The following is a 21,659-nucleotide window of genomic DNA, read 5'->3' as shown; positions in this document are numbered from 1 at the left end:
GTAGGCCATGACATAATAAAGAATAGGGAACTGTGCCTGTGGCAAAGGAGCAGTGCAAAAAGGCAGGGGAACAGAGAACAATGAACATTCGAGCATTTTAGATGCACCCTAAAATTAACGCATTGAAAATAAATTTTCTCCACTTATTAAAGATCCACAAGACATACCCCTGGAAAACACTTAATGTAACTTGCCATACCTATGCCAAATAACAAAACTGTGCTTTAAAACTTTTGTCAATCCAAACAAACGAGGTACCCTATCCCTGAGACCATAGCTTTAAGTTTCAGTTAATGACCCAGGAAAGTACCACAGAGGTGAGCTTTTAGGTCTTTGGCCTTTCAGAAACACAAAAATTTGCTATTAGTTTCAGGCAGGCAGGCTAAGTGTCTAATCTTAATACAACTTGACAAATACATACATTTGACTATAACACAAGAAACGTACTCACAGAAATAATCTGCTATTGCTAGAGGGAAAGGATATATACTGGCAGGTCCTACAAGCTTATACAATTTTACAAGTGTATCAAAGGTGTTGTGATTTCAAAGGTCTTTCTCTAAAGCTAAAAGAAAAACTGATCATCATCAACATTCATCATCAACATTCAATTTTTCATCATCATCAACATTCAATTTCAGATAACTAAGACACTGGCAGCTGAAAGAATGGGTTGCCAATAGTATGGAGAGAAAAACTAGGCATCTCCAGGGAACCAAAGCAGAACAATCCTGGCAATCAACTAAGACACAAAAGGAGTCTCCTGCCTTCTTTCAACAGTCCACATGGTATCTGAAAACAGATGTTCCTTCCTCTAGGCTTTGGTTTGTTACAGTGTATTAGTTTGCAATTGGCTACAACTGGTGAAAAGCTTCAAAGGGCTTAGGCCAAGGGCAGTCTAAGTTTTGTTGATTTTTGTTTTATAAAAAGTCTGATGAACTGGCCTCAATTCATTAAGATGAAGAAATTAAGGACCCATCCTTTGTAAACAATCTATGACAAGGACACAAGTGAATCTGATGGACACAAGAGGGAATCTTTATGGAAAGGATAACAAAATTTAAGATGGAAGGGAAAAGGCAAGGAAGGACAGAAAAGGGAAAGGGTGTAGATGATCAGTAATTTACCAGCTTTACCAGAGCACAACCAGCGCCTCGAAAAGCCAGTCTCCTCATAATGTCTGAAGGCCAAGTGAAGCCAGTGGGAGAAGGCAGGGCTTTAGAAGTGCTGATTCAGTGTTAATATATTCAAAACTGAAAGAGAAGAACAAGACAGAGAAAAGGGAAATAAAAAAGAAGGGTCAGGAGTAAAAATGAGCACGAATAGATAGAAAACATTCAGAAGAACTGCTAAAGAAAGAGAACTCAAGAAAAATAGGCATATCAATTTCCTTGTGCCAATGAAACAAACTGCAGCAAAGGCTCAGGCATTAAAACTAACATTTCTTCCATTTTAAAACCAAATGCTTTTTATATGCTTAAAGATGTCTCACTGAGGTTCCCCTTTACTCACATGGAATGACTGTCAATTCCAGGAATGAAGCATGCCTGCCCAAATGCCCCCTAGTCAATAAGAGCAGAGTTCAATCACAGAGCTGGAAAAGAGAGTGAACATATGTGGAAGGTTCACACTGTGATACCAAGTGTTGGCAAGCTGGAACAAACTGAAAATGGCTCATGTGAGCAAAGAGTACAGAAAACTCTCCCCAACCCCACCCCCCAAAAAAATTCAGAGAAAGACATTTCTTTCCAAAAGTCCTATGAGAAATGGGAAAAAACCACATACAAGTTAGAAAGGTTAAAAAAACAAACAAGTCTTCAACCACAACGGCAAGTCAAAGTTACTTTTATAAATAATCCACTGAAAAGCTGAACAACAAAAAATATAAATCATTGGTGTGTATATAGTTTAGACTATACAATATCCAAAACTCCTTGAGTCATTAGGTTACTCTGATAAAACAATAAAAAGATGTAACTTAAAGAGTAGTTTTCAAATATTTTCTTATTCAAAGGATGCATTTAAAAACATACTTTGAAAGTTTGGCAAGAAAGGCAGTGTGGCCAGGTGGGTAAGAAGAGCAATATGATCTGAGCTCAGAAGACAAAAAGAGCCCCAGTTTTTCCACTGCTAATTATGCTTTGATGTTGCTTGAGTCACAACTTCTCAGGTCTGTTTCTTCATTTCTAAAATGAGAATAGTAAAGTGTACATATCTCCCCTGGATTGTCGTGACACTCGAAATGTACTTCAAAGCACAACAAAAATGTTGTTTCAACTGTAGGATTACATGTTCCCTGGGCATGGAAAAGAATTTTATTCATTTTGCAGTCCTAGTTTATAGAATATTTGGTATTGTTTGGGTGATCGACTTATGTTTTTAATAAACATATTAAAAATGCATTTAAATGAGACATTTAAAAAAGTTTGTGTAATTGAAAAAACCTGTGAGCGTCCCTTCAGCAATTCTTTTTCCATGAAAAGAAATAGATTCCCTGGGTAACAAATTTTCAAAAGGCATTGATTATGGTCACGTAGTCAAAAGACTGATAACAAATAATAAATTACAGTAAAGAATAACATTATAAAATGTATACCTGGAAAAATATTTACTCAGTATAGCCAAATGGTATATTCTGACAGCTTATAAAGTTTAGTAATCTCCTGTATTTCTAGTGGTACTGTACACTGTAAATGCATGCTTAAAACAAAAATTGTGGGAAACATAACTCAAAGGAAAAAAGAAATCACTTATAATCTCATTTCCCAGAGAAAAAGCACCCTTAACTTAGGTTTTCACAGCTTTCAGTATTTATGTCTCAATTACTTTTTATTAGAAGTGTCAATAAACTATGTATTATTTTGCAGCTTTTTTCAAATTAAGGAGATTCTTCCAAGTCAACATCCTTCCACATATTTGATGGCTTGATAGTTGTCTAACATATAGATACACAACAATTAATCTTGGGGATTTGGGTAGAATGTTTGAGGTATTCTGCACACTCCCAAAGCTAAAGAAAGTGGTCAAGGCCCTCCATTTATCCACTCACACAACTGTTACTGTTTTAATTTGAACTACTTCTTCAAAAGATACTTTCCAGACTTACTTTGGATCTTAAAATATGGGCAATCCGTTAACAAGTAAAGCAAACATTATATTACTCTCTTATATTTGTATTAAGTTCAGTTGGTTTCCGACTTATATTTGGGAAAGAATGCGTTTCTAAATGGAGGGAAAAAACACCTAAAAACATTTTCGAGGAGCCCTAGTTTGTTGGAAAATAAGTTAAGTGTTTTACTCCATGTTTCTATAATTGTAGTAATAATTTCTATATCCACTACAGTGTTGTACTTGTCACTTGTCTTTCAGAATTTCTTCTACATTCCCGCCAATCTTCTCCTTTACGTCACCAATATCTACCCTATGATAACAAAACTGCTTCTCTTTCAGTAAAAAATTGTGATATGAAAAAATGTTAAAAATCAGAAACCTCGATTTTTTGTGTTGCAGATAAGAAACTTAAGTGTCTGGCAGGTACTATAAATACAAGTCCCATTGATAAAAATACTCAGTCTGAGCACAGTCATCCGGAAAGTATAAAAATCACTAAAAGTTTGTGTCAGACCGTCAAGCAGTAACAAAAAAGAAGGTCTTGACCTGCGGAGGAAATAACTTTCTCCATCTGTCACTGACAAGGGGGGCTAAGGAAAATGCTGACAGCTTTGAGGCTGCCCGCGACGAGCACTCGGACGGCCGCCGGGGGCGGGAAAAAGAAGCGCGGGGAGTTTCCCGGCTGCGGCGCGCTTTTGTCCAGAAAGGCAGGTGCGGCAAAGCTGCCAGGCCCGTCTCGACGCCCGCCGCCGTGCCCCACCTGCACCTTGCGCCCGGCTTGACCCGCGCATCCAAGCGGTCGAGGCTGGGCCTCTGCCGCGGCTCCCGCCTGCTCGGGCCCACACAAAGGCCCGGCAGCCAGACGAAGAGGTGCGGCCCCGCCCGTCCCAGGCCTGGCCTTACCCAGCCGCTTCGCCGCCTGCAGCCCCGGCTGCGGTCCCCGACCGCCGTGCCCCGCCCCGTGGCCGCCACGGCTGCTGCTATTGCTCCTCCGTTCGCGGCCGCTGCCGTCGCTCCTGCACCCGCCGCCCTCACCACCCTCACCCCTCCCGGTGCCGCCGCAAAACCAGCCGGGGGCAGCCGAGCGAACCCGGCCCCTCGCGACACTGCGTGCGCGCGCACCGCAGACCGGATGCAGCGCGCTTTACGGCGGCAGCGTGAGCGCGTGACGCTCGCTGGTGTTCTCAGTTCGCACGTGGCACCGGCGGCGGCACTTGGTAGACCGTATCGTTGCCGTTACTGCTGTTCCCACCTCCAGAATGAAGCGACCGAGTGAGTGTGGTAGCGGGGGCGGGTGTGGTGGAGCCTCTGTCTCTGATCGTCGACGAACCCATTAGTGCGCTTTTTTCCGGCTTGGTGTCTTTGGGAATGGGGACCTGCGGGTAGACCGTCGGTCATCGTCCTGATTCACCGTATAACCTAGGGTTTGAAGGCCCCACATTAACCGTAAGCTCATGGTGCAGAATGAGGGCTGGGCCCCAGAGATGGAGATCAGGCCAGAGCCTCGTGAGGAAACAGCGTCTGAGCCAGGTTTATTGCCCAACTTCTCTTCTGCGGCCACGTTCAGTCTGGCCCCAGCGAGGTCTGAGAACCGCCTCTCAAACCCACTTTTCGTTCCTACCTTGTGACTGGTGTAGTTTGACAATAAGTGGATGTCTTTCTGGGTCTCATACATTACTGAGTACCATCTCAGTCTAATATGAGAAGAGTAGGAGCAGGGGAGTTGGGCTTTACTCTGGATCTGTTGAGTCAAATTTTCCAGAATTTGAGAGTGGCATGTGTATTTTTATTGTGGCCCGACGTAATTCTTTATGTTGAGAGCTTATTAATTTCTTAATGTAAAAAGGGACATGACCCCAGAGCACAGTCACCAAAACCTGATCATTTGTGTCTAATCTTTTTGTGATGTATTTCTTTGCAGAGTTAAAGAAAGCAAGTAAACGCATGACCTGCCATAAACGGTATAAGATCCAAAAAAAGGTAAGTCTTGTCTATGGGGGAGCTATACCAAATATAATGCTAAACTGATTTCTTCCTTACTTCTCCAGAAGGAGGTCTGGGTAACTGATTTCTTCGCAGGAAATAGAGGTTGAGTACATTACCATGACACAAACTTTCAGGCATCAAGAATCCATCCGTAGGAAAATGCTGTAATTCAGTGAATAAGAAAGTTTGTAACTTTGATCAACATGTTAACAACCTGTGCGAAAAGAATCTGGTGATCTTTTCTTGCTGTTTTATACATAAATGTGCACCTCTGTGTGATACAGTTAAAGTTCCATTTTTCTAGGTCATTTTACAAGTATAACCAAACTGCATCCAGATTGGTTTCTCACAGGAATTGTGTAATATTTTTGTGAACTGATAAAAATTTTTATTATGATAGGTACGAGAGCACCACCGAAAATTGAGGAAGGAGGCTAAGAAACGGGGTCGCAAGAAGCCTAGGAAGGATCCAGGAGTTCCAAATAGTGCTCCCTTTAAGGAGGCTCTTCTTCGGGAAGCCGAGTTAAGGAAACAGCGGGTAAGATACCTTAGCTGAAATTTTCAATGAGTGTTGTTTATTTCTTTTAAAGTAAAGTAACAAAACCATGTCATTTTGGCTCACTTGTTTCTCTTATGGTTTGGACACAGCTTGAAGAACTAAAACAGCAGCAGAAACTTGACAGGCAGAAGGAACAGGAAAAGAAAAGAAAACTTGAAACCAACCCTAGCGTTGCACCACCTAATGTGGAACTTGTGAAGGTACAATTAGGTTTTTCCGTGAATGAGATAACATTATATAGAAGTAAAAAGCACATAACTAGGGCAGGAGTTGAGATGTCCCTAATCAGCCATGAGAAACAGATTATAAACTGTTGAACTTCTAATTTTGTGTCCTTTTTCACTTTTTTAGGAATTTGGGCAATGCTACGCTAAAAACAAAGCAAAGTTGGGCAAACAGAATCCAAAGAAGCTGTATTGTCGGGAACTTAAAAAGGTATCTTAGTTTAGATTAGTGTTTAAAAATGGTGCTCAGGTTTAAAATACTAGTCATTCCTTTTTCCTGACACCAACCTCATAAAGTTGGAAGTGGAATTCACTTGAGCTGGAAGGAAGACTTCAGCAAGTTGACTTATCTTTTTTAGGGCCTTTCTGTGATGTTTAGCTGAAAGAAATATTCATTTTAAATTTTTGCACAGGAATAATTCCCGATAGCATGATTTACAAAAGTGGTGGTTTACGTTAAAGTAATGTGTTGACATAGTTGTTTTTAAAATAGTGGGAAATATATCAGAGTAAGCAGTGTGAAAAAGAGTCTTTAAAGTACTTTGTTGAAGCTAAGTGGAGATCACTTGTTTTTTCCTAGCTCACTCTCTCCCCCTTTGAATAGAACTTGACTATGCTTCTCAGAAGCTTTTGGCAGGGCCACAAGAGCTTATCAATTTACTCAATTCACTAGGTTATATATTCACACGGGGGATGTTTCTGCTTTTGAAGTCTACTTTAATGAGAGGCCAGAGGCTGCCAAGCAAACCTGTATTTTATTTTCCTGTGAGAAATGAACATTCTTCATACCAAAGTGAATAAGTGAGATCCCACACAGCTCACCCTATTGTAAAGTGGATGCTAGTATACTTGTGTAGAGGGTGTTCCCAGAGCCAAGGATGGTCTTTTGATAGTTCTACCTTGACAGGTGATCGAAGCTTCAGATGTTGTGCTGGAAGTATTGGATGCCAGAGATCCTCTTGGTTGCAGGTGTCCACAGATGGAAGAGGCTATCATCAAAAGTGGGCAGAAAAAACTAGTACTTGTATTAAATAAATCAGGTGAGCAAAAGGGATGCCCTTTGTGTTCCATATGCACTAGTGAGGTATGATGAAATGAACAGTCTGATTGTCACTGAAGACTGATAAGATCCAACTCTGACCTCAGCAAAGCCAGTGCATTTACTCTCGTTGCCAAAGACAGTGTTGAGCAGTGGTGTGGGGGTGTTTTCTACAAGTGCTCTGACTACCTTCTCTTGTTCTTTTTCCATTCAATACTTACCTTATTTAAGAGTGTAAGCTTCCATACTCAGCTTATTTTGCAATATATTTCACATAGGAAGTGATGACAGCGTGTGATTCCCCACACCTACACAATGCTGATAGGTGACAGTATTTGGATGAAATGCATAGTTACGTGTCTGAGTTTGAGCAACAAGAGTAAGAGAACCCAGAATAGAGACCTGTGAAGCAGAGGTAATATTGTGATCCGAAATTACTATTGGAGTCAGTAAACATGGCTACTATTGGAGCGTAAATTCTGGAAACATAGTCATAAGGTTAGAAGGGTAATAATCTAGAGGTTGACTTAATCCTGAAAGGGTGAGCAGTACAGAGGATAATTGAAACAATACACAGTTGTAGATATTGAACTCTGTTAAGGGCAGTATGATAGAGCGCTAACCCTCATTCCATCTTTCAGTTAAATCCTTTGAAGGGAGGAAAAAAGGGAAAAAAACGAGAGAGCCATAGTTTACCAGGTTTTACCAATTCATCTCAACAAAGTAACCAAATTTCAGCATGTGTCTTATTCCTAATCCCTATCAGACTTGATACCAAAGGAGAATTTGGAGAATTGGCTAAATTATTTGAAGAAGGAATTGCCAACAGTGGTGTTTAGAGCCTCAATAAATCGGAAGGACAAAGGGAAGATGACCAAGGTACCCTTTATTTTCAGTGGTGAGAAGTGTGCTCTTCAGATTTTTGGATGGCTGAAATATGATGAGTATACAAAATCTTGATAAAAAATGAGAACATATAAGATCCAACTCTGATTTCGTCCAGAGATAATCTGAAAAGCAGTAGATTGTGGTAATTTTCACAGCTGGGCTCTGGAGTCAGATTTTTGAGTTTTGTATAGTTATCAAAAGTAGTTAAAACTAATTACTTGAAATTTTAATGTGAAGGTAAGGAGAAAAGCTGCTCCATTCAAAAGTGAAGCCTGTGTTGGGAAAGAAGGTCTTTGGAAACTTCTTGGAGGTTTTCGGGAGACTTTCGGCAAAGCTCTTCAGGTTGGAGTAGTTGGTGAGTTTCAATTCAATACATTTTATGTATTAATCTCTTAAGTGCTAAGAATTTTTCATGTTAAGAGTATATGGGGTTGTTGCCAAATAAAGGGCTTAACACTTTAAACACTAGGTTCTTGCCCACCTTACCACACACACACATACATGCAACATAAAAACAAATTTTAAGTAATTGTTGCCTGTTTTTATTTCATTCATTCATTCATTCATTCAGCCAGCCAGCTGGGCACTGTAGGAAGATGGCTTCTAAAAGCTCTTGGTTTATTTGAAATAATCTTTTCCTACTCATTACTTGGGCAAGATATGAGGATGCTAAGATTGGTCTTAGTGTTGAAGTGAAGACACTCAGATCCAACTCTGATCTTGCTGTAAACATCAGGCAAGCATGAAATAAGCAATGGAAATGTTATAATTACCAGCACGTAATGCCTTTTGTATGGGGATTTACCATTTGTAGGTTTCCCAAATGTGGGGAAAAGCAGCATCATCAACAGCTTAAAACAAGAACAGATATGTAATGTCGGTGTATCCATGGGGCTTACAAGGTAAACTGAGTTGTTCCATAATTGTAATATTTCATGATGAATAAATATGATTTGGTTTGGCTAGCTTAAGAAAGACAATTTCACATTCTTTAGAAGTGTCAGTGAAAGGAAAAAGGGTTAAGGGAGTGCTAGGCTTGGGGAAGAATTAGAGTGGAATAACTGCCCATAATCTGGTTTGAAAGACAATTAACGAATAGATTCTAAACTGCCTCAGAGTAAGTGATCCTTGAACCTGGACTGGAAATGAATACAAGTCTGCCAGATAGAAGAGAGGAAATCTGGCAGAAGAAACAACATGTGTTCAGGTCAATATATAAGCTCTAACACATGTTTTTGTTTAGAAGGGGATCGTGCGATGTTAATGATTTTAGATAAACATGAAGCACATGATGATAATCTGGATCTGACGGACTGTGCTGAGTTTGTTCAATCCAACCCTGAGCTTCGTGTTGTCTCGTCCTCCACATAAACTAGTACCCTCATCAATTATCATCTTACTCTAGGAACATGCAGGTTGTCCCCTTGGACAAACAAATCACAATCATAGATGGTCCAAGTTTCATTGTGTCTCCACTTAACTCTCCCGCTGCACTTTCACTGAGAAGTCCAGCAAGTATTGAAATACTAAAACCAGTGGAGGCTGCCAGTGCCATCTTGTCCCAGGCTGACGCTCGACAGGTAAAAGAACCCTTTACCCCTAGAGCTCTATTTTCTCTTTTTTCTTACGCATTTTAAGTAGAAAATTTTCAAAGTTGTATTTACAACCACATTGTATCTGATGAGTGAGTTTTTCTTTTTCTTTTTTTTTTTTAAGGTAGTATTGAAATTCACTGTCCCAGACTTTAAGAATTCTCTGGAATTTTTTACTTTGCTTGCTCAGAGAAGAGGACTGCACCAAAAAGGTGGAAGCCCAAATGTAGAAGGTGCTGCCAAATTACTGTGGTCTGAATGGACAGGGTAAGTCTTTCTCTTGGCATTTTGGTAACCAAATAGAATGAAGAAACTGATTTTTGACAAATCTTATTTTTAATACCAGTGGCTCCTTAGGTTATTATTGCCACCCCCCTACATCCTGGACTCTTTCTCCACATCTTAATGAGAGTATTGTGACAGACATGAAACTGGGCTTTAATCTAGAAGAACTGGACAAGAACAATGCACACAGCATACAAGGTAAGCAAGGATTGTGTCTGATTGCTGTCTTCATTAGCTGATAGCCAATAAAGATCTCATCTGTTTACATGCACTGCGTTCCTTTCCTAGCCATCAGGGGCCCTCGTTTAGCGAGTAGCATCCTTTTCCAGTCCTCAGGGATGACAAATGGAATAGTAGAGGAAAGGGACATACCTGAAGAATTGCCAAAACAGAAAGAGAGAAAAAAGGAAGAGGAGGGGGAGGACTATGAAAACACGGACAGTGACCAGGAAAGTGTTGATGAAGAAGCTGATGTAAGTATGTTGTCTAAATTATTTAAGCTGAAATTTTCCAGCATTGTAATGTAGAACAAATGGGAAGAGGTGGAAGGTAGAAATAAAGTATTTCATAACAGATTATCAGAAAGCCCCATACAATTTAGGTATTCAAGTCTTCTAATCATTAGTCTTAGTTTTGTGCATTCCATTACGTGTATCTTCAGATACTTTTCCTAGGTACATAATTATTTAATGAGCAGACAGTTGCTACTAATACAGTTTTTCTTTGTCTTACAGGAAGAGGGCTCCGACATGTCACCTGTCAAAGAGGCCTGGGAGGTACTACTACCTGAGGAGTCTCAAGCAGGTGAGTTGGGTGTAGGATCTTCCAACAAACCAGTGTGGTATTAAATAGTTTTTACTTTTTTTAATCTCACTTTTCTTTCTTCATATAGATGAACAGTCTGCACGATGTTTTATCTTGGATAGAATGAATGAAGATGATGCTTACGACTTCAGTACAGACTATGTGTAACAACTTTGTCCTCTTATAAGGATTTTTTTCCTTTAACATTTTGAACAGACTCCTAAACTGTTCTATGTGTGATGTACTAGTGTTTGTAATATGACATAAGCTGTGTAAATTTTGTAAATATGTATCATGAAATTCATTTTAAAAAAATCAGGCAATGTAGAAAGTATATGAATTCCATAAAGAGATGTCTTATACAGAGACTGGGTGGAAGTATCCTTTCCTGGAAGCAAAAAAATCAAACTAATGAAAAATGTAGGTTTCATTTTATTTATAAAGATCAGGCCACAGGTTATAAAATTAAAACCAAGTAGTAGTGTTGAACTGGCTGAACTAGCCATTTGAGTCTGTTCATCTCTGGTCGGTCATTCAGCACCGTAGTAAGCAAACACTTGGTAAGGCAGATGGAGACTGTAGTCTTTATCTCAGAAGCTGACTGCCAGACAGTGTAGTTTGTCCTCTTTACCCAGCTGAAATGTCCCTTTTTCCATGAGTTGCTGCTACTGTTACTTTCCATACATACTGTCTTCCAGAATTTCCTGAGAAATGCTTATAGCACAAATTTTATTTTATTTTATATTTGAAATCTCCATATGTCTTCGGATTAGGCTGAATTTGCCTGTTGGGTCTGGAATATACCATTTTTCCCAGACATCAGTATATGAAGCAGTTCTTCCCCATGGCTTAAAGTGCCCATTCCAATGGAGTAACTTGGCAGCTTTTACAAACTGGGGTGAATATCGTTTTCCAGCACTGGACCCTTATGTTGAGAGAGAAACAGCCAAATGATTGTACTAGTTAGACATGACAATGCCATATCAACTGGAGAAAAGGAAAACCGGATGTATCCCATCCCTGAGTACAGTCCTTTAGATACTTAATTCTTTATTAGCTTAGGCTTGATTAATTATTTCTACTTACCAAGGTGGCGGACATTCCACATTGGGTCAATAGTGGAGTGCTGTTGATAAAATACAATCAGCAGAGGAGGTGTTGTGATGCTGCCAGCCAGTGTTCTACTATACAGTCCTTCTCTTGATGGGACAGATGAACAAATGTAAGCTGTTAGTGGAGAATCCTGACCAATTCCTATATTTGTATTTCAGGGTTGAAATACAAGAGTTTTCACAGCTAGGGCAGTTTTATACTTACTTTACATTGAGTTTCATCCATTTTTCCAGTTGGTTGGTTATGTTCTGTCTTTTCCATTCTGTTAAGTTTGCAACAAAAACTCCAGGATTAAATGAGCAGGTACTGGCTTTCATGGAAAGCTTACGAATTCTTTCCTTTTTATAGTCAAGATATCCAATGTAATTGTACTAAAAACAAATGGAATATATAGTATGTTCACTGCTTCAAACAACAGATACATATAGCCATGTACCACTTATTACAAGGATAAGTTTCTGAAATATGCATCATTAAGCAGTTTTGTTATTGTACAAACATCAGAGTACACTTAGCAAACCTGATGGTATGGCTTACTACACACCTAGGCTATATAGCTTGTTGCTCCCAGGCTATAAGTCTGTACAGTATATCACACAGGATTAAATCAAGGTTTTGTTTTTTGTTTTGTTTTGTTTTAAAGTAATGTAATCAAGAGTAAACGTTGAGGTATGATGCTGCTACAGGTATAAAGGCATAATGTTTTACAGCAAACTTTTTCTAAGTAAACTTTAATAATAAATATATAAACTAGTAAGTCATTTATTACTATGTATTGTAAATAATTACATGTACTATATACTTTTATATGACCTGCAGCACCACAAACACAATTAATGCATTGTGCTTCAGCATTAAGATGGCTATGAGGTGACTAAGCAATTAGGAATTTTTCAGCTCCATTATAATCTTATGGGACCACCATTGTAGATGTGAAACATCCTTGTGTACTGCATGGCTGTAATTTGATAGCCAGTAAAAAAGGAATGCTGCTTATTAAAATGACTTCAAGTTATTAGCAAAGGGCTCTACATAAAGCAAATTAAAGTGGCATTTGGGATTCCAAGTTAGGCAGAATGGGGAACTAAACATTAAGCCAGATGTTCAAGGAGAATTAGGTTGTCAAGTCCATGAACTGATCTATAGGAAAGCAGGCTTGAGTTCTGAGATAATAGGGGAATATAAAATGCAGTTAAAAAAAAAAAAAAGCTCCCTAATTTTACTGCCTCTCATTAACTGCTTTATAAGGTGTAGGGTATTTGTAAGGTGTGTAATAAGTAATTTACCTGGTTCCCTGCTCCACGGATGACAACTTTAGTGGAGGCTGTGTCACAATCTTCTGAAAATGCAGCTGCATGTCCTGGCTTCAGTGGTGTATTGTAGAGGGCGAGAATATCACCTGAAATAGGTATAAGATTTACACTTTGAATTGCCTTGTGATTCACTTTCCCACTTCCCAGGATGACCTTTTATAGTACACCATAAATAAGACAACCACTACAGCCCACACTCTGGATGGAGAACAGCAATAATGGGTGACATTCTTTGTTACCTTGTACAATTACATCATCATCCATATATATGGCCTTCTTTGCACTGGGAACCAGAATTGGCAAATAGAACCTTGCAAAGGTTAACTGGGAAAGAAAAAGGAATGAGGCATTGGCATAGGTTCATCAGTGGCTACACTTTAACTTACTAGAAATCCACCCATGCAGGAGAAAGCTGAAGTTCTCTTAGAATTGTCCAGGCCTGGTCCCAGAGAACTACCTGCACAGTACCCACAATTACCCAGATATTCCAATCATTTCCTAATACTCCCATATACAAACAAGGATGCATGGAACTCACTGGTTTTATGGATTGCCCCTGGTCAGGATCCTCCTTTACTTTCCCTTCCAAAAGCTTAGTGTCAAAATTCACAATTTTGTACCTGATGCTTTTCAGGGTATTACTACTGAGCCAGGACCTGATGAAAATAAAGCACCAAATATGTTTTAAATAATCATGTCCCCAAAACGCAGCCTTTTGTGCCTTCCAATGAGGGCATAATCTAAGAGGAACTCTAGGTACCAAATAGGTGTTTCTCAAGCCTCTTCTATGAGCTTTGGTTTCCTCATCTGTAGCAAGAATATTCCCACCAAAGTCCCTCCTTGAACCAAGATTCTATAGTAACAGATACTGCTACCAAAAGGCTCATACTTTTGATCACTCGTCTGACACTAAAACTGTAGAAAAACACTATGGAACTCAGAACATTCCATCACCACATGGACCATTCAATGCTTATCCCTCCAAATACATGGGTGAAGAAAATGAGTATGATAGTGAAAGCTAATTAACAAAATGTAATACAGACCCATTCACTGTGATGACTCAAGTAATTCTTCCACCTGAGTCTAAGGAACTGCCTGTAAGAAAAGTCAGTGTTTCTAAAGTACTGCACATTTTTCCTAGGTCTATTTTAATTCAGCATTTTGTGAACACAATGTTATTGTATAGTCTATTTTAATGTAATAATTGTTTCTACATTATGTTAATGGTTTGAGTTTTTAAAATATGGAAAAATAATTCACAACTTTCACTAAACATGAACCATGTTGAGAAAGCCACAAGGACAAATGTTTTAGAACTTTGACAGCTATTAACCTATTAGACAAGATGTTTCTTAGAATAAACTTCGTAAACCTTAATTCAAAGCATTTTCAAAACAGATGAGACTCCATCAGTTTGGGTTACTATTATTAATCACAGTAAGGATTATTTTGAGCATGATTATGTGCTAGGTGATTTTTATATTTGTTCCCACTTAACACAACAGTCCTCTAAGTTGGGTATTTTTTGCTCCTATTTACAGTATAGATGTAGAAACAGGCTCCAAAGCGTTGGTTCCCCTATCACTCTGGAATTTGTATGAGTGTCTATGCTCATTTCACCATACTACCTTGCCATTGCTCCCATATCCCGTCTCAAACAAGAGCCACTCAGCATGCTCATGAGATAAGGAACTTGTAACAGGATATAAGTCAACATATTGCTTCCTTCATTGAGAAAACCTTATTACCAAAAAATTTTTTAAAAATACCTGCTTAACAGCGTACATAGATAGTAAAACAGTTGATTTATACCTTGGCACAAGTTCCTTATATAATAGTTTCTGCTATCACAGGGACAGGTTCATGGTACAATCACATAGAAAAACATACATGCAGCTTACATGTGGTATAATCAATCATATATAAAAAAAATATAGAGCATCCTCTAGAAGCATAATCATCAGGCAAGCAGAGCTCACCGGAGATGGTCTGCTGTACCATTGAGTGTAACAATGTAGAAAATCACATTGGATCGAGTGTTGTGCTGAATGCTGTTTATGGCTGCAATGGTCCCTCCAAGCCTATCTTCAGATGCAGCAATGACCACAGGAATCTCCTCTTGTCTCCCGTCTACCGCATGTCGGGGAGCATTGGGGACAAAGTCTATGGGCTGAAGCCCCACAATTCCTGAATCTGCAAAAAATACACACAGGAAGGTACTGTGATACAAACACAATCTCATGAGGCTTTGACATAAAGCCCAAGACATGAAAAGAGATAATGTGAGGACTATGATGCTTATTTACCTTATTCTAATCCATTACAAGGTAAAGCATACGGCCTAGAAATTGTATGCTGTCCTACATATAACCAGGCTATTGGAGAAGCAGAAGCAGCATTTTAAAAAAAAAAAAAAAAAAAAAAAAGGTTGACAGAATTCTGATACACTATGGTGGAAGCAGAATCTTTCTAGAATGTATTTTGGCAATTTGCATCAAGAGTCTTAAACAAGTACATGGCCTCTGACCCAATAATTCTTCTTGCTTCTCTTAAGGACAACTGAGAGGTAATGAAAAGCCACAGTTTTATTTACAATTGTGAACAAACTAAGAGTTTTTCAAGCCATGAATTATGTCCCATAAATAGGCATGAAATCAATTTGGTGAGTCATGATCAGAATTTGAGTAGAAAATGTTTCTCAATTGGAATGTAATACTGAATTTAAAAATATCAAGAGTGCATCACACACAGCAACTGCACATGTTGTTTCATAAACCTTCCTTTTTGCCTCATATTCATTTACTCATCATTCATTGAACACCGAGCACCAACAACATGACAGGCAGTATCTAGGAACTGGGGTTATAGCCATGAATAAAACAGACAAATCTCTACTATCATGAAAGGCAGAGAGATGATAAGCACATATACTTGCATATGTGTGTGCTGCATGCAATGCATTTCTTGTGGGGTTACCATGAAGTCTGAAAGTCATACCAAAAGACTTTCCTGCAGAAACAAACTACATGGCATTCAAATTACATACAAAGAGTTTCTACTATCATGGTGACATACTTAGGGTATAATCACATGGAAAAATGTCATATGTGCAGTTTATATATAATATGATTTCAACTTTGTAGAAAAAAATACATATATTTGTAAGGTACTAAAGCCAAAATTTTTATAATAGTTATCTCTGGGCAATTATCATTTATTGAATAAATATTTACTAAGCACCTACTATGTAGCAGCCATCATCCACAGGCATGGGAGATAAGCAGTAAACACACTGCCCTCATGGAGCTTGAGTACTAGTTTCTTTTTTATAAATGTTCTAATTAGCAGCAGGCAGTCCTTTACAAACATACATATGCATATGTATAAACACACACACATGTACAGACACAGCTATAAAACATACTATCAGAGTACTCAGTGAAAGTCAGGGGAGAGCTATTCGTCTTTTCTTGCTCTGGTCAACTATGGTAGGGGGCAATTCAATAATTTTTGACAAGCACTGTGAAGCTTCAAACATCCCCCAACAATGTAGAACAGTGTGAACAAATAATTTTAAATAACTGGCAAAGGAATTATTTAATAAAGTGTGATTTTTGTAATCATTCAACAAGCCCTTATGGTTTTGTTTTATTATTAGGGTCATGCTGATACAGTTCCACAGGTTACAGGAAAGTAACAGGTGAAGGAAAGTAACCACACTGACACTCTAGTGAACACAGCAATCATTAAACACTAGTGACACTCAACTGTCTCTACCACCTTCTAAAGCTCAACTCTGCTGAAATGTGAGCAAATAGCAGCTCTCAGAGGATCCTCTAAGGTGTCTGGGGAAGAGGGATCTTTGGTTAGATCTAACCTTTAGCAAACAACTGCAGAGCAGGGAGAAGAAGCAGGGGTTGGGGGGACTGCAAGAGCACAGTGAATATCACCATGCCAAATCCCAGAGACTTTCAAAGCTTTTGTAAGGGAATGAAGAAAGTTTTCTTTTCATTTAACATAGTGATGTAACTTAGGATGTGGGACACAGGGAACTCCAGGTCTTCAAAAGATGCTAAGGCATCAGTAAGGGTTCCCATACCTGAAACCTCATTCCTTAGCAAACTGCTCAGGCTGAGGAAGTTATGGTGCAAAATCAGTAAGAAGAGAGCAACAGCCAAGACCAGGATGATGATGTTTACTGAAACACAGAAGGGAAAAGCCTGCATTACATTTCTTTACCTTTTGACCAGGAATAGAATAAAAACAACATATCTTGTAGCAAAAGCATACCTTTACGGAATGACATCTTTCTCTTCGGTCTTACATAAACATTAGTTATTATTCCTACAAAACAAAAACAAGCCCCCAAATTCAGTAGGTATATGAGAATGGCCATCAAAATGCCTAAATACTTTCATTCAGGGAGAAACAAGTACTGCATACTTTTCTATCAGAAACTTTTTTTTTTTTAAATAGATGGAAATAGAGAAAGGGAGGAGGAGAGGGACAGGAAGAGAGAAATTGAGTTTCCTCATTTCATTATTTTTTTATTTAAATTTATTGGGGCGACATTGGTTGATAAAATTAAGAAACTCATGTTGAATTAACAGTTTCCAAGAACCCAATTTGGGATCTTTTTTTACAGTAGTCATGATAAAATACTTCCAAATAACTTGGAAAAAGAAATAGCCTTGTACATTATATGCCACCAGATTAAAAGCAAAAGAAATTCTATCAAGAATAATACCTGGGATATAACCACTATGGAAATGTTATCTAAATAAATTTCTACATAAAATTCCTTGTTAGACAGGGACTCAGTTGTCTATAATCAAGTAACCTGAAATTAGCTTTCTGAGTTGTATCTTATTTACCTTGAATTGGATCAAAGAAGAAGGCGGGGGAAAGAACATTTTTTACAATCATTTAAAACTATAGCAGAAAAAAATTATAGCAGAGAAACACAATTAGAAAAATTCACAAAATCCAATCTTGCTATTGAAAGTTTAGAGTGCTATTCTCAAAATTAAAATCCGCTAAAGAAAAAATGAGCTTCTTCCTGTGGCTTCATCTCTGTTGGTTAATTACCCATCTCTTAAGAAAGTGGTGTCTAATACTGTTACTCTGCCTATGGCCTATGCTCCCCAGATCCTCTGATGCCTTCACTTTCAAAACAAATAATTCAATAGAAACAAAATTGTAGGTGGAATCTAATTAAATGATTAGATTTCTACAAACACTTCTGGGAAACGTTTCCTTAAAAACAGATTTTAAACAAGATATTGTGATCCTACATTTGAGACCTTTACCCTTTCTACTTCATCTTCCCCCATAAGTACCCAACATTTACAAAAGGCTATTAATTTTACAAAGCATTTTTGAATACAGCATATTTATAAAATCAAAATAAGTTTTAATTAATTTCATCTTATGTAAAGTATGTGTATATTAGGCACTTGATTTCTCAAGGCCTGTAAGAGAAAATAGATTGAAAGGCTGTTTAAAACAATGGGAATCATAGGCCAGATTACAAATTTGGGAGAAACAACAATCTAAAATACTCTCTCTCACCCTTCACCTCTTCTTTCCTTCTAGAGTAGTATATGTAAAGTACATTATACCAATGAACTTATTATTTAAAGAATACACATCATTATATATTCTAAGCCATATGCTTCTATCACATTGTGTTCTAAGCCTTACCTATAGAAACTGGCAGACTGGGAGTTGCTCAAAGTTCTAACATCTACCTGCTTGGAGCCAACTTCCACCAAGACTAGAAAATACTGTCTAACTCAAATAAATCATTTAATTAACAGTACAAGTTTTAGCTCAATAATGTTCAGTAACAGTTACTTACAGGTAGTACGTGCATCTTGAGATATATGTATTTGTGCTATTTCGGTTAGCTAGTCCCAAGAAAAACATAATCCTCGCAGGTATCTGATGTATTTAAGTAGATGAGCATGGAAGAAATCACTTGCTCCTAAAACTCTTCCTTTGTTATCTATATGCAAAATGCCAATTATGTCTGATCCATAGTTCCTTTCCTAGTGCTATTCCTGGTAACTTCTTTGAAATGGTTAGAAATGCTCAAAACAAAACTGCATGTAGACCCTGAGATGTATAATAGTGGCTCATATTTTTGTAAGACTACATGACAGTGTACGATTTGATCAGCAATATTCGAAGTGTTCATTATGAAAATTAGTTTTTACAAACTTTAAAACTTTCACCTTCCCAATTTACTTACAAAACACACACACTCATGCAGGGCAGGCACACCCAGAAATATGTGTGAAAGAAGTTTTTTTTTTTAACTTGCTAGTTACCTGCATTTGTACCCACTTTTTCAGAAGCTGTGCTTACCTCTTCTGCTTTACTTTGTACATCAAAGGCCATTCCACCAATGCTCTGCAATCTATCCTGTAACTGTTTCCTTGGTTCAGCATCAGCAAACTCCCTCTCTGCTGGATCACACCCATCAGCATATTATCATGCTCTAGTAATTTCCAGTTAATTAAAAAAAAAAAGACACTACTCCTCCATCCCAGCTGACACACAAATCTATTTCTCTGACTCCTCTCTAAAAACTTTAAGGAATTTAAAGTCTCTAGCTCCACTTCCTCTCATGTTCTGTTTAGCCTCCAACTAGACTTCTCTCTCTACTGCTCCATTCAATCTAGTCTTGCCGCGGTCACCAAAGACCAAGGTCATTTTTCTGTCCTCCTCTTACCCATTTCCTAAGAAGCCATCAGGGAAGTTCACCACTCCTACTCAATTACAAAATCTCATGTATTTGTTTATTTCTGTCTTCCCCAACTAGTATGTCAGCTCTATGAAAACAGGACTTCAATTAAAGTGTTTACTGATGTATCCTCTTCACCTAAACCAAATGGCAGTAGGCATGTAATATTTGTTGAATCATCCTGTTAATCTAGGAGCAAGGCTAGTGATTATCGGCTCAGAAAGGGAATGCAATCTTTGATGATAATCATGAAAACAAATTCCAACATAAGGTCATGGATGGATTCCAATAGAGATGTCTCTCAAATGGAGCCTGAACAGACGATTCCCTTTTCCCATCTTATTTTTATAGCTCAAATACCATGAAGTCTCCACAACTATTGCCACCCTGTGAAGTGCATTTAAAGAGGGCTAACACAGAGAAACATGTCTATTTCTACCTGCAACAAAAATCTCTGCACTATAGATATTCTCTCCCCTACCTGTTCATCTAGCTAGCTCTTACTTGGCTTTCAGGAATCAAGGGAGCCTCCCCCAAACTCTACTTTCAACTGCACCTCTCCTGAGTTCCCACATCTCCTGGGCCTCTGTATCTGAGTAAATCCGGCTGTCACATATTCTGGGGTAATGTAGCTGTATCCCTTGACACATTCTGGGGTCTAGGAAGGCAAGGACGTGGTGTTTGTTGGTCACAGCCATATCCTCAGCCCTCTTCCTGGCACGAGCGCGTGCGCGCGCACACACACACACACACACACACACACGATGCTGTGAATGTTTGCTGACTGCATGAATGAGGGTGGCAGCCACACATCAATCGGCCCTGGGAGTGCTTAGAAGCCCCTCTATCAAAAAAGGAACCCTCATACACTACTGGTTAGACTGCAAATTGGCACAGTCACTATGGAAAACAGTATGGAGGTTCCTCAAAAAACTAAGAATTGATTTACCATATGATCCAGCAATCCCTCTACTGGGTATTTATCCCAAAGACTTGAAAACCCATATCCATAAAGACATTTGCACACCAATGTTCATACCAAAATTATTCACGGTGGCCAGGGCATGTAAGCAACTGAAGTGTTCTACAGTTCGGTTGGATAAAGAGGCTGCGGTACATATATACAATGAAATATTACTCAGCTGTAAGAAGAGATGAAATACTGCCATTTGTGACGACATGGATGGTTGAGATACTCATACTAAGTGAAATAAGCCAGACAGAAAAAGTTGACTACCACATATCACTTATATGTGGGGTCTAAACCTAAAAGCAACAAATGAACAGAACAGAGACTCATAGACGTGGACTATAGATTAGTGATTACCAGAGGGTAGGCAGTGGGGCTGGGGGGAGTGAGGTAGAAGGGATAAAGGAGGTCAAATATGCGGTGACAAAAAAATCTAACCATGGGAGGTGAACGAACACATATTGTAAATAAGTGTGTGTGCACGCGTGCGTGTGTACACACCTTATTGTTAAAGTGTAGAGCTGAAACTTATTGGAGTTCATTAACCAATGTCGAAATAAAAAGTAAAATAAGAATCCCTCTATCTGTGACCATTATGTGCAACATAGCATAGAGGCCAAGGAGCCAGCTAGAATCAATAGGCTCGGGTTCCCCAGAATGGTTTCTCTCAGAAACATGGAAACCACCCAACCCCTCCGCGGGGATTCCCTTTCTCTCGAGGACATGAACTAGGATAGTTCCCTTTAAATTCCAAGGGTCAATGGGTCCCCCTGACACTTAGGGCTGATAAGGGGTGTAACTCTCAGGGGATTTCCCCCAGACCCATAAAGACTCCCGGTTAGGGTTACGGCAAGCCGTTACCCTCGACGTTACCGGGGTCCGCTCTTACCTGCGGGCCGAGGAGGAGGAGCCGCTGCCCGCGCCCCGGCCCGCCCCGCCAGCTCAGCGCCCACGGCGCAGGCCCCGGAACCCAATCCGCCGCCTGGCCGCCCGTGGTACCCGCACTCCAGACTGATCCCGCCCA

The 21,659-nt window shown here is 39.1% G+C and overlaps 3 protein-coding genes and 4 non-coding genes across 28 annotated transcripts in view; 5 read left to right on the top strand and 2 right to left on the bottom strand.

The window, feature by feature from the left end:
- PBRM1 (polybromo 1) overlaps positions 1–4,179 on the bottom strand; it is a 99,277-nt gene extending 95,098 nt beyond the window's left edge. For 5 of the 21 annotated variants that reach the window (XM_036219228.1, XM_036219233.1, XM_036219234.1 and 2 more), the window contains exon 1: positions 1,128–1,175. In XM_036219228.1, coding sequence (XP_036075121.1) covers positions 1,128–1,175 — 48 coding nt within the window. Of the gene's footprint in view, positions 1–1,127; positions 1,254–1,512; positions 3,784–4,014 lie in introns of those variants that run through there. The other 16 variants (XM_036219239.1, XM_036219235.1, XM_036219242.1 and 13 more) reach the window with 12 other exon arrangements.
- A 77-nt stretch (positions 4,180–4,256) lies between these two features.
- Positions 4,257–12,362, top strand: GNL3 (G protein nucleolar 3). The gene is made up of 15 exons (XM_016121864.2): positions 4,257–4,383; positions 5,033–5,091; positions 5,498–5,635; positions 5,746–5,856; positions 6,008–6,091; positions 6,788–6,920; positions 7,686–7,798; positions 8,045–8,162; positions 8,622–8,709; positions 9,213–9,387; positions 9,524–9,666; positions 9,746–9,882; positions 9,973–10,157; positions 10,419–10,488; positions 10,577–12,362. Exons 1-15 carry the CDS (start codon positions 4,371–4,373, stop codon positions 10,654–10,656), a joined length of 1,647 nt encoding a protein of 548 aa, XP_015977350.1. The 5' UTR covers positions 4,257–4,370; the 3' UTR covers positions 10,657–12,362.
- Positions 6,962–7,033, top strand: LOC118602359. The gene has a single exon (XR_004950697.1). It is a non-coding gene; the product is annotated as a small nucleolar RNA SNORD19 (small nucleolar RNA).
- LOC118602364 lies at positions 7,844–7,924 on the top strand. The gene has a single exon (XR_004950702.1). It is a non-coding gene; the product is annotated as a small nucleolar RNA SNORD19B (small nucleolar RNA).
- LOC118602360 lies at positions 8,463–8,538 on the top strand. The gene has a single exon (XR_004950698.1). It is a non-coding gene; the product is annotated as a small nucleolar RNA SNORD19 (small nucleolar RNA).
- On the top strand, positions 9,084–9,160 carry LOC118602362. Its single transcript, XR_004950700.1, has one exon. It is a non-coding gene; the product is annotated as a small nucleolar RNA SNORD69 (small nucleolar RNA).
- On the bottom strand, positions 10,901–21,654 carry GLT8D1 (glycosyltransferase 8 domain containing 1). 2 transcript variants are annotated; one of them, XM_016121867.2, is made up of 10 exons: positions 21,525–21,654; positions 17,208–17,261; positions 17,017–17,115; positions 14,897–15,110; positions 13,453–13,570; positions 13,154–13,238; positions 12,888–13,000; positions 11,806–11,972; positions 11,575–11,687; positions 10,901–11,413 (listed from the first exon to the last, which is right to left on the bottom strand). In XM_016121867.2, exons 2-10 carry the CDS (start codon positions 17,221–17,223, stop codon positions 11,223–11,225), a joined length of 1,116 nt encoding a protein of 371 aa, XP_015977353.1. In that variant the 5' UTR covers positions 17,224–17,261; positions 21,525–21,654; the 3' UTR covers positions 10,901–11,222. The 2 variants fall into 2 exon arrangements, with proteins under 2 accessions (XP_015977353.1, XP_036075142.1); XM_036219249.1 differs by lacking the exon at positions 21,525–21,654 and adding an exon at positions 19,287–20,612.
- Positions 21,655–21,659: the final 5 nt, after the last annotated feature.

The sequence above is a fragment of the Rousettus aegyptiacus genome, unplaced genomic scaffold, assembly GCF_014176215.1.
Source record: "Rousettus aegyptiacus isolate mRouAeg1 unplaced genomic scaffold, mRouAeg1.p scaffold_m13_p_4, whole genome shotgun sequence".
In the NCBI taxonomy this organism is placed as follows: Eukaryota; Metazoa; Chordata; class Mammalia; order Chiroptera; family Pteropodidae; genus Rousettus; species Rousettus aegyptiacus.
The sequence above is the reverse complement of the archived record's forward strand: the minus strand, read 5'-3'. Positions and strand labels throughout refer to the sequence as shown.